This window comes from Vicia villosa, linkage group LG7 (genome assembly GCF_029867415.1).
Source record: "Vicia villosa cultivar HV-30 ecotype Madison, WI linkage group LG7, Vvil1.0, whole genome shotgun sequence".
NCBI classification, from domain to species: Eukaryota; Viridiplantae; Streptophyta; class Magnoliopsida; order Fabales; family Fabaceae; genus Vicia; species Vicia villosa.
In genome coordinates this window covers 99,717,406-99,728,405 of record NC_081186.1, presented here as the reverse complement: position 1 = coordinate 99,728,405, position 11,000 = coordinate 99,717,406, and the positions used below count along the sequence as shown (strand labels likewise).

General features: G+C 30.9%; 1 protein-coding gene across 1 annotated transcript; it reads right to left on the bottom strand.

Annotated features, from left to right (window-relative positions):
- Positions 1-939: 939 nt before the first annotated feature.
- Positions 940-3,335, bottom strand: LOC131619818 (uncharacterized). The gene is made up of 3 exons (XM_058890871.1): positions 3,173-3,335; positions 2,058-2,150; positions 940-1,043 (listed from the first exon to the last, which is right to left on the bottom strand). Exons 1-3 carry the CDS (start codon positions 3,333-3,335, stop codon positions 940-942), a joined length of 360 nt encoding a protein of 119 aa, XP_058746854.1.
- Between the last annotated feature and the right edge of the window lie 7,665 nt (positions 3,336-11,000).

Genomic DNA, 11,000 nt, shown 5'->3' with positions numbered 1-11,000 from the left:
AACAACCTCAATATCCCTTTCATTAAAGTTCAGAAAAAATGTTCAATTGTTGAGGAACATTCAGTGAACCTGACACTTCACTATAGAAGCTTAAACCCAATTCACAGCAATCGTTACAACTGCTAAAAAACCGACTCATGTGCGGTATGTCGCAGTCAAATATATGAATGGTGAAAGATCGCACGAAAGGCAGCAGAATTTGTCCAAGTTGTTCCAAGTCTATTTCACCAACCAAGCTAAAAATATTCCAATTTTATATAGAACTAGTAAGATAGCACGGGTTCCGTTTGGATTCATAATAAACATCGCGATATCTCATTTGTCAGTTTTAAAATTTGTTTTACAGATCATAAACATTCACATAATCACAAATTTAAACTAATAGTATGTAGCAACCTTAATGCATTGATCCAAATAGTATTTTTAAACATTTGTAACAAAAATATACTTATTTGATCCAACATAAACACTTAGAACCCGTTTGTGATTAGACTTTTCCATTTATAAAAATACTTTTTAACTTATTCCCGTTTCTAAAAATAATTAGTAGATTATTTTGTTTATAAAAATATTTGTAACTTGTTCCCGTTTATAAAAGTAATTGTATGACCAATATACTTTTTTGCGTTCATAAAAACATTTGCAACTTATTCTAGTTTATAAATATAATTGTATTAATATTAGACTTTCCCCGTTTATAAAATTACTTGTAGTATATTCTCATTTAAAAAACTATCGTATCTACAATAGAATTTTTTCGTTTATAAAAATACTTCTAACTTATTCCCGTTTATAAGAGTACTTGTATCAACAATAGACTTTTTTCCGTTTATAAAAATATATGTAACTTATTCTCATTTATTAAATCAACTGTACCAAAATTATTATGTGATGTGTGCCCCGTGAACTTCATGATCAGTATTGTCTTCTTGGTTATCTTCAAAAAAGACCATCATCATCGCAATGTTGGTCACCATCACCGTCTTCACCATCGTTTTCATCCTCGTTAAAATCATCATCCTCACCATCATCAAATTCTTCATCTTAAAAAATACAATTGTTCACACCACCGTTACCATTATCAACGACAAGTTCTATGCCGCCCGCATTCATTACAACCTCAATTTCCGTTTCATTAAAGTTCAGAAAAAAATGTTCAATTGTTGAGGAACATTCAGAGAACCTGACACTTCACTATAGAAGCTTAAATCCAGTTCACTGCAATTGTTACAACTGCTAAAAAACCGACTCATGTACGGTATGTCGCAGTCAAATATATGAATGGTGAAAGATCGCACGAAAGACAGCAGAATTTGTCGAACTTGTCAAAGTCTATTTCACCAACCAAGCTAAAAAATATTCCAATTTTATATAGAACTAGTAAGATAGCACGGGTTCCATCTGGATTCATATTAAACATCGCGATATCTCATTTTTCAGTTTTGAAATTTGTTCTACAGATCATAAACATTCACATAATCACAAATTTAAACTAATAGTATGTAGCAACCTTAATGCATTGATCCAAGTAGTATTTTTAAACATTTATAACAAAAATATACTTATTTGATCCAACATAAACACTTAGAACCCATTTGTGATTAGACTTTTCCATTTATAATAATACTTTTTAACTTATTCCTGTTTCTAAAAATAATTAGTAGATTTTTTTGTTTATAAAAATATTTATAACTTGTTCCCGTTTATAAAAGTAATTGTAGTACCAATATACTTTTTGCGTTCATAAAAACATTTGTAACTTATTCCAGTTTATAAATATAATTATATTAATATTAGACTTTCCCCGTTTATAAAATTACTTGTAGTATATTCTCATTTAAAAAACTATTGTATCAACAATAGAATTCTTTCGTTAAAAATAATTCTAACTTATTCCCGTTTATAAAAGTACTTGTATCAACAATAGACTTTTTCCGTTTATAAAAATATATGAAACTTACTCTCATTTATTAAATCAATTGTACCAAAATTATTGTGATGTGTGCCCCATGAACTTCATGATCAGTATTGTCTTCTTGATGATCTTCAAAAAAGACCATCATCATCGCAATGTTGGTCATCATCACCGTCTTCACTGTCGTTTTCATCCTCGTTAAAATCATCATCCTCACCATCATCAAATTCTTCATCTTAAAAATACAATTGTTCACACCACCGTTACCATTATCAACGACAAGTTCTACGTCGCCCGCATTCATTACAACCTCCATATCCGTTTTATTAAAATTCAGAAAAAAATGTTCAATCGTTGAGGAACATTCAGTGTACCTGACACTTCACTATAGAAGCTTAAATCCAATAAACAACAATCGATACAACTGCTCAAAAACCGACCCATGTGCGGTATGTCGCAGTCAAATACATGAATGGTTAGAGATCGCACGGAAGCCAGCAGAATTTGTCCAAGTTGTTCCAAGTCTATTTCACCAACTAAGCTAAAAAATATTCTAATTATATATAGAACTAGTAAGATTGCACGAGTTCCGTCTGGATTTATATTACACGTCGCGATATCTCATTTGTCAGTTTTGAAATTTGTTTTACAGATCATAGACATTCACATAATCACAAATTTAAATTAGTAGTATGTAGCAACCTTAATGCATTGATCCAAATAGTATTTTAAAACATTTGTAACAAAAATATAGTTATTTGATCTAATATAAACACTTAGAAACTGTTTGTGATTAGACTTTTCCATTTATAAAAATACTTTTTAACTTATTCATGTTTCTAAAAATAATTAATAGATTTTTTTGTTTATAAAAATATCTGTAACTTGTTCTCGTTTATAAAAGTAATTGTATTACCAATATATTTTTTTGCGTTCATAAAAACTTTTGTAACTTATTCCTGTTTATAAATATAATTTTATTAATATTAGAGTTTCCCCGTTTATAAAATTACTTGTAGTATATTCTCATTTAAAAAAATAATTGTATCAAGAGTAGACTTTTTTCGTTTCTAGAAATACTTTTACTTTATTCCCGTTTATAAAAGTACTTGTATCAACAATAGAATTTTTTCCGTTTATAAAAATATATGTAACTTATTCTCATTTATTAAATCAATTGTACCAAAATTAGTATGTGATGTGTGCCTCGTGAACTTCATGATCAGTTTTGTCTTCTTGATGATCTTCAAAAAAGACCATCATCATCGCAATGCTGGTCACCATCACCGTATTCACCGTCATTTTCCTCCTCGTTAAAATCATCATCTTCACCATCATCAACTTCTTCATCTTCAAAAATACAATAGTTCACACCACCGTTACCATTATCAACGACAAGTTCTATATCGCTCGCATTCATAACAACTTCAATATCCCTTTCATTTAAGTTCAGAAAAAATGTTCAATTGTTGAGGAACATTCAGTGAACCTGACACTTCACTATAGAAGCTTAAATCCAATTCACAGCAATCGTTACAACTGCTAAAAAACTGACTCATGAGCGGTATGTCGCAGTCAAATATATGAATGGTGAAAGATCGCACGTAAGGCAGCAGAATTTGTCCAAGTTGTTCCAAGTCTATCTCACCAACCAAGCTAAAAATATTCCAATTTTATATAGAACTAGTAAGATAGCACGGGTTCCATTGGATTTATATTAAACATCTCGATATCTCATTTGTCAGTTTTAAAATTTGTTTTACAGATCATAAACATTCACATAATCACAAATTTAAACTAATAGTATGTAGCAACCTTAATGCATTGATCCAAATAGTATTTTTAAACATTTGTAACAAAAATATACTTATTTGATCCAACATAAACACTTAGAACCCGTTTGTGATTAGACTTTTCCATTTATAAAAATACTTTTTAACTTATTCCCGTTTCTAAAAATAATTAGTAGATTATTTTGTTTATAAAAATATTTGTAACTTGTTCCCGTTTATAAAAGTAATTGTATGACCAATATACTTTTTTGCGTTCATAAAAACATTTGCAACTTATTCCAGTTTATAAATATAATTGTATTAATATTAGACTTTCCCCGTTTATAAAATTACTTGTAGTATATTCTCATATAAAAAACTATCGTATCAACAATAGAATTTTTTCGTTTATAAAAATACTTCTAACTTATTCCCGTTTATAAAAGTACTTGTATCAACAATAAACTTTTTTCCGTTTATAAAAATATATGTAACTTATTCTCATTTATTAAATCAACTGTACCAAAATTATTATGTGATGTGTGCCCCGTGAACTTCATGATCAGTATTATCTTCTTGGTTATCTTCAAAAAAGACCATCATCATCGCAATGATGGTCACCATAACTCTCCAAATTAAATTACCCACTACCTCTAAACACTATATAATCCTCCACTCTTTCACACATTTCACTCAAATCATCTTCCACTCTCCAAATCTAAAAAAAAAAAATCCCATATCAAACCCTAACTCTCAACTTCTTTCAACCATGGCACCCAAAGTTTCAAGAAGTGCAAAGGGAAAGAATAAAATTGGAGAGACAAGTGAAGATCCTCAAGAGTTCCAACCAACTGTCAAGAGTCGGAGACTCACATTCAACATTCGTAGTCGGAAACTCCTTCCAGCTAAGTACGGTAAACTTCATGATTTCTCAACTCATAGCTTTAATTTAAATGCTAGGTTAGCTAATGCCGGTGTTGCAAATTTTGTGAGTGATCATGGAGACTATTACCCGGATTTGGTTAGGGAATTTTACCATAACCTTAAGATAGTGACCAATGATTTTGATGAGTTCACTTTGGTATCCGAAGTTTCAAGAAAAGAGATTTGCTTAGATGTTGAGGATTTTGGGAAACTATTAGGAATTCCATATGAGGGTTTAGTGCTCCTTCAAGGTAACATTCCGGAGGATTGGCAACCGTATAGTAAGATTGATGTCTTTGTGGATATGTGCCGACCAACTCAACGCGACACAGTCCGCCAACAGCTTGCTACCAAGTTTAACATGTTCGGTTCAAGCTTATCGGTGAGTGATAGGATGCTCCATCTTATCATTGCTTATGTTTTATTTCCAAAGAATTCTAACCATTCCAGGGTCAATGAGTTTGAGTTGATGGTTTTGCTTGCTCTAAGACGTGGCATTGAAGTCAATTGGGCTCTTTCAATTATGCGCCACATGCAGCTTATGGCCTCCCTTAAAGGAGGCTTACCTTATGCAAGGGCCATCTCTCATATTGTTCGGAATGCTGGTGTTCTCCTCCAAAGGGAACCGAAAAAAATTATGGATGAACAAGAGTGTGCTATCACCACCGCTACCGCTCTTAAAAATACAGGAATTGTTACGGATCGTGAAGGTAGATTTTTCTACAAAGTTGACTTCGAACCGGCCATGCCACAAATCCCTCAACCTCCCGAAGGTGGATACACAATGGAGATGATGTTTGACAAGCTTTGCTCCATTCAAACATCTATTGATAACAACAAGCGGGAGAACAACTATGAGCATAACCTTATGAGAAGACAAATGCGGGAAATTCAACGGACTCAAAGGCGGATCTTGGCTCATTATGAGGGAGAGGAAGGAAGTGAAGAAGAAGATGAACAAGATGATGATGATGAAGAGCAAATAGATGAAAGTGATTAAATTATGTGCTCTTTATTATTATGTTCTATTTTATTGTTGGTTTTTATTTATGTTTTTAGACATTGTTTCCTTTATGTTTCGTGATGTTTAGGATTATTTATGTTTATGTTGTAATCGTAAAAAAAAAAAACTACGTTTCGTATCGTTTAATCGTGTTATGTTTGTAGTATTTCAATTTGTGTTACATTTGTGGTATTTCACATTGTGTTTATATTTCATATCAATTTTCTCTTTTTCCCCATCCTTTTTGATAATAACAAAGGGGGAGAAGAATATGCATGTGTTTTTGTGTTGTTTGGTTTCAAAGAAAATATGCATGTGTTTTTGTGTTGTTTTGTTTCAAAGAAAAAATGCAGGCCATTGTTAACATTAACAAATGAAACTCATCACCATAAATCAAAGAAGGAATCATGGATTTAGGGGGAGTCTCTAACATAGGGGGAGTCTTGCATTGTTCAACATAATTTCAAAAGCACAAAACAACTTTTTCAAAACATTTTCAAGACTTGGTTGTCATCATCAAAAAGGGGGAGAATGTAAATGCAAGCTTCTCAAGCATAGTTTGTTTTGATGAAGACAATATGGACATCAAGCTTTTATAAAGGATGTGCAAAAAGAATTTCAAGTATCAAGCAAAAATACATCATTTCAAAGTCTTGAAGAAATTGTGAAGATTCAAGAATCAAGCTAAAATGTCAAAGGTATAAACAACACTCACTTTGACATATAATTGTTCACAAAATATATTCTCATGCATATCATAATCATCTACAAGTTTCATATTTCAAAAAGTTCATTTAAAACCTTTTTCATATATAAAATTCAAAATAAAGGTTTTAGGAACCGGGTTGTCCTATGGGGGAACCGGTTCCCAGCATTCTCAGTTTTCAGCATTCTGTGTTTTACTATGGGGAATCGGGTTGTCCCTAGGCAGGAACCGGTTCCTCAGTTCAAAATTTGAATTTTTCTGCTGTAACGTTCAGCAGGAACCGGTTCCTATTGAACCAGTGTGTTTTTCCATTGCATGATTTCATTCAAACGAATTTATCTTCTTACCACTAAATCATTGCATTGCTTCATGGAAAAATAACCATTCAAAGAGGTGTTTAACACATTATAAGTACTACATCTTTCATAATCATTAATCACCTTCTTCATTAACAATTCATAACTTTCATAAATCTTCATCTTTCAATATTTCCAAGTGTTCATCAAATCCTTACTTTCAAGTGAAACTTTCTATACACATTTTCATTGAGAAATTCATTCAAAGTTTCATGCATACATTGTGAACACTTATATCCATTTTGAGAATTGTTTATTTGAAGAAGAAGATCAATCCAAGATTGATAGTGCTATACAAACTTCATCTAAATCTCTTGTAAAAATTCAAAGAAAATTATTTCCTTACTATCCAGGATTGTTGGAAGTAAGTGGTGTGTTTGAAGAGGATTGTTCTTCATCCACATTAGTGTTGATTGATTTTAAAGATGTTAAGAACCTTTGATCACCCTATAGGTTAGATAGTAGGCATAGGCTTGTACAATAATTCTAACTATAGTGAAATCTCTTTCGTGTTTGAAAGGGGACTGGAGTACTCTCGGATTGTGAGGGGAACCAGTATATATCGTTGTGTTCTTTATCTTTTCGCTTTTACGCTTTCATCACCATTACCAAGAAAAAGATAAAAACCATCAAAAGCCTTCAAACACTTAACCAAAAAATCAGTAAAGACTTTCTCATAAAACCGATTAATTTTTGAAAACCTAATTCGTCCCCCCTCTTAGGCATATCTGATACTTACAAATATTAGAGTTTCCCCGTTTATAAAATTACTTGTAGTATATTCTCATTTAAAAAAATAATTGTATCAACAGTATACTTTTTTCGTTTCTAGAAATACTTTTAACTTATTCCTGTTTATAAAAGTACTTGTATCAACAATAGACATTCACATAATCACAAATTTAAATTAGTAGTATGTAGCAACCTTAATGCATTGATCCAAATAGTATTTTAAAACATTTGTAACAAAAATATAGTTATTTGATCTAATATGAACACTTAGAAACTGTTTGTGATTAGACTTTTCCATTTATAAAAATACTTTTTAACTTATTCCCGTTTCTAAAAATAATTAATAGATTTTTTTGTTTATAAAAATATCTGTAACTTGTTCTCGTTTATAAAAGTAATTGTATTACCAATATATTTTTTTGCGTTCATAAAAACTTTTGTAACTTATTCCTGTTTATAAATATAATTTTATTAATATTAGAGTTTCCCCGTTTATAAAATTACTTGTAGTATATTCTCATTTAAAAAAATAATTGTATTAACAATATACTTTTTTCGTTTCTAGAAATACTTTTAACTTATTCCCGTTTATAAAAGTACTTGTATCAACAATAGAATTTTTTCCGTTTATAAAAATATATGTAACTTATTCTCATTTATTAAATCAATTGTACAGAAATTAGTATGTGATGTGTGCCTCGTGAACTTCATGATCAGTTTTGTCTTCTTGATGATCTTCAAAAAAGACCATCATCATCGCAATGCTGGTCACCATCACCGTCTTCACCGTCATTTTCTTCCTCGTTAAAATCATCATCTTCACCATCATCAACTTCTTCATCTTCAAAAATACAATTGTTCACACCACGTTACCATTATCAACGACAAGTTCTATATCGCTCGCATTCATAACAACTTCAATATCCCTTTCATTAAAGTTCAGAAAAAATGTTCAATTGTTGAGGAACATTCAGTGAACCTGACACTTCACTATAGAAGCTTAAATACAATTCACGGCAATCGTTACAACTGCTAAAAAACCGACTCATGTGCGGTATGTCGCAGTCAAATATATGAATGGTGAAAGATCGCATGTAAGGCAGCAGAATTTGTCTAAGTTGTTCCAAGTCTATTTCACCAACCAAGCTAAAAATAATCCAATTTTATATAGAACTAGTAAGATAGCACGGGTTTCGTCTGGATTCATATTAAACATCGCGATATCTCATTTGTCAGTTTTAAAATTTGTTTTACAGATCATAAACATTCACATAATCACAAATTTAAACTAATAGTATGTAGCAACCTTAATGCATTGATCCAAATAGTATTTTTTAAACATTTGTAACAAAAATATACTTATTTGATCCAACATAAACACTTAGAACCCGTTTGTGATTAGACTTTTCCATTTATAAAAATACTTGTTAACTTATTCCCGTTTCTAAAAATAATTAGTAGATTATTTTGTTTATAAAAATATTTGTAACTTGTTCCCGTTTATAAAAGTAATTGTATTACCAATATACTTTTTTGCGTTCATAAAAACATTTGCAACTTATTCCAGTTTATAAATATAATTGTATTAATATTAGACTTTCCCCGTTTATAAAATTACTTGTAGTATATTCTCATTTAAAAAACTATCGTATCAACAGTAGAATTTTTTCGTTTATAAAAATACTTCTAACTTATTCCCGTTTATAAAAGTACTTGAATCAACAATAGAATTTTTTTTGTTTATAAAAATATATGTAACTTATTCTCATTTATTAAATCAATTGTACCAAAATTATTATGTGATGTATGCCCCGTGAACTTCATGATCCGTATTGTCTTCTTGATGATCTTCAAAAAAGACCATCATCATCGCAATGCTGGTCACCATCACCGTCTTCAACGTCGTTTTCTTCCTCGTTAAAATCATCATCTTCACCATCATCAACTGCTTCATCTTCAAAAATAAAATTGTTCACATCACCGTTACCATTATCAACGACAAGTTCTATGCCGCCCGCATTCATTACAACCTCAATTTCTGTTTCATTAAAGTTCAGAAAAAAAAAGTTCAATTGTTGAGGAATATTCAGTGAAACCTGACACTTCACTATAGTAGCTTAATTCCAATACATGGCAATCGATACAAGTGCTTAAAAAACCGACTCATGTGCGGTATGTCGCAGTCAAAATATATGAATGGTAAGAGATCGCACGAGTGGCAGCAGAATTTGTCCAAGTTGTTCCAAGTCTATTTCACCAACCAAGATAAAACATATTCCAATTTTAATATAGACACTAGTAAGATAGCACATGTTCCGTCTGGATTCATATTACACGTCGTGATATCTCATTTATCAGTTTTGAAATTTGTTTTATAGATTATAAACATTCACATAATCACAAATACAAAACTAATACTTAATGCATTGATCCAAATAGTATTTTAAACCTTTGTAACAAAAATATACTTATTTGATCCAATATAAACACTTAGAACCCGTTTGTGATTAGACTTTTCCGTTTATAAAAATACTTTTGTAACTTATTCCTGTTTCTAAAAATAATTAGTAGATTTTTTTGTCTTATAAAATATTTGTAACTTGTTCCCGTTTAAAAAAAGTAATTGTACTACCAATATACTTTTTCTGTGTTTATGAAAACATTTGTAACTTATTCCTGTTTATAAATTATAATTGTATTTGTATTAGACTTTCCCCGTTTATAAAATTTCTTGTAGTATATTCTCATTTAAAAAAATAATTGTATCAATAATAGACTTTTTTTTCGTTTATTAAAAATACTTCTAACTTATTCCCGTTTATAAAAGTACTTGTATCAACAATAGAATTTTTTCCGTTTATAAAAAATATATGTAGCTTATTCTCATTTATTAAATCAACTGTACCAAAATTATTATGTGATGTGTGCCCCGTGAACTTCAAGATCATTATTGTCTTCTTGATGATCTTCAAAAATAAAACCCATCATCATCGCAATGCTGGGTCACCATCACCGTCGTTTTCTTCCTCGTTAAAATCATCATCTTCACCATCATCAACTTCTTCATCTTAAAAAATACAATTGTTCACACACCACTGTTACCATTATCAACGACAAGTTCTATGCCGCCCGCATTCATTACAACCTCAATATGCGTTTCATTAAAGTTCAGAAAAAAATGTTTCAATTGGTTGAGGAACATTCGGTGTCCCTGACACTTCACTATAGAAGCTTAAATCCAATTCATGGCAATCGATACTGTAACACCCCCCAATTCTAACCCTCGTAATTATAAGCGAAAATCAGAGTGCATTTAAGAAATCTTCAACAAACAATGGGATGTCACATTTCAACTTAAACTAACAAACATACTTATATTACATTTAATAATGATACATAGCATTCGGAAACATAACTTCATCCACAACTTCAACTTCAACTTAGAAACATCTTTCAATTCAACTTAAAATAAATTGTCAACATAGAATACAAAGATTAAAACAATAACGACTAATCCCCCCCCCCCCAAGTGCTACGGTATTAGAGCAATGGACACCAACTCGACTTGCCATAAAGCAACATAACCTCGAAT

Bases quoted from the DNA above. Each gene is read 5' to 3' on its own strand.
- LOC131619818 (XM_058890871.1), bottom strand. From the start codon at position 3,335: ATGAATGCGAGCGATATAGAACTTGTCGTTGATAATGGTAACGGTGGT. The intron at 2,151-3,172 runs GTCTTTTTTGAA...TGTATTTTTAAG, and splicing joins CCAGCATTGCGATGATGATG to ATGAAGAATTTGATGATGGT. The intron at 1,044-2,057 runs GTCTTTTTTGAA...GTATTTTTTAAG, and splicing joins CCAACATTGCGATGATGATG to ATGAAGAATTTGATGATGGT.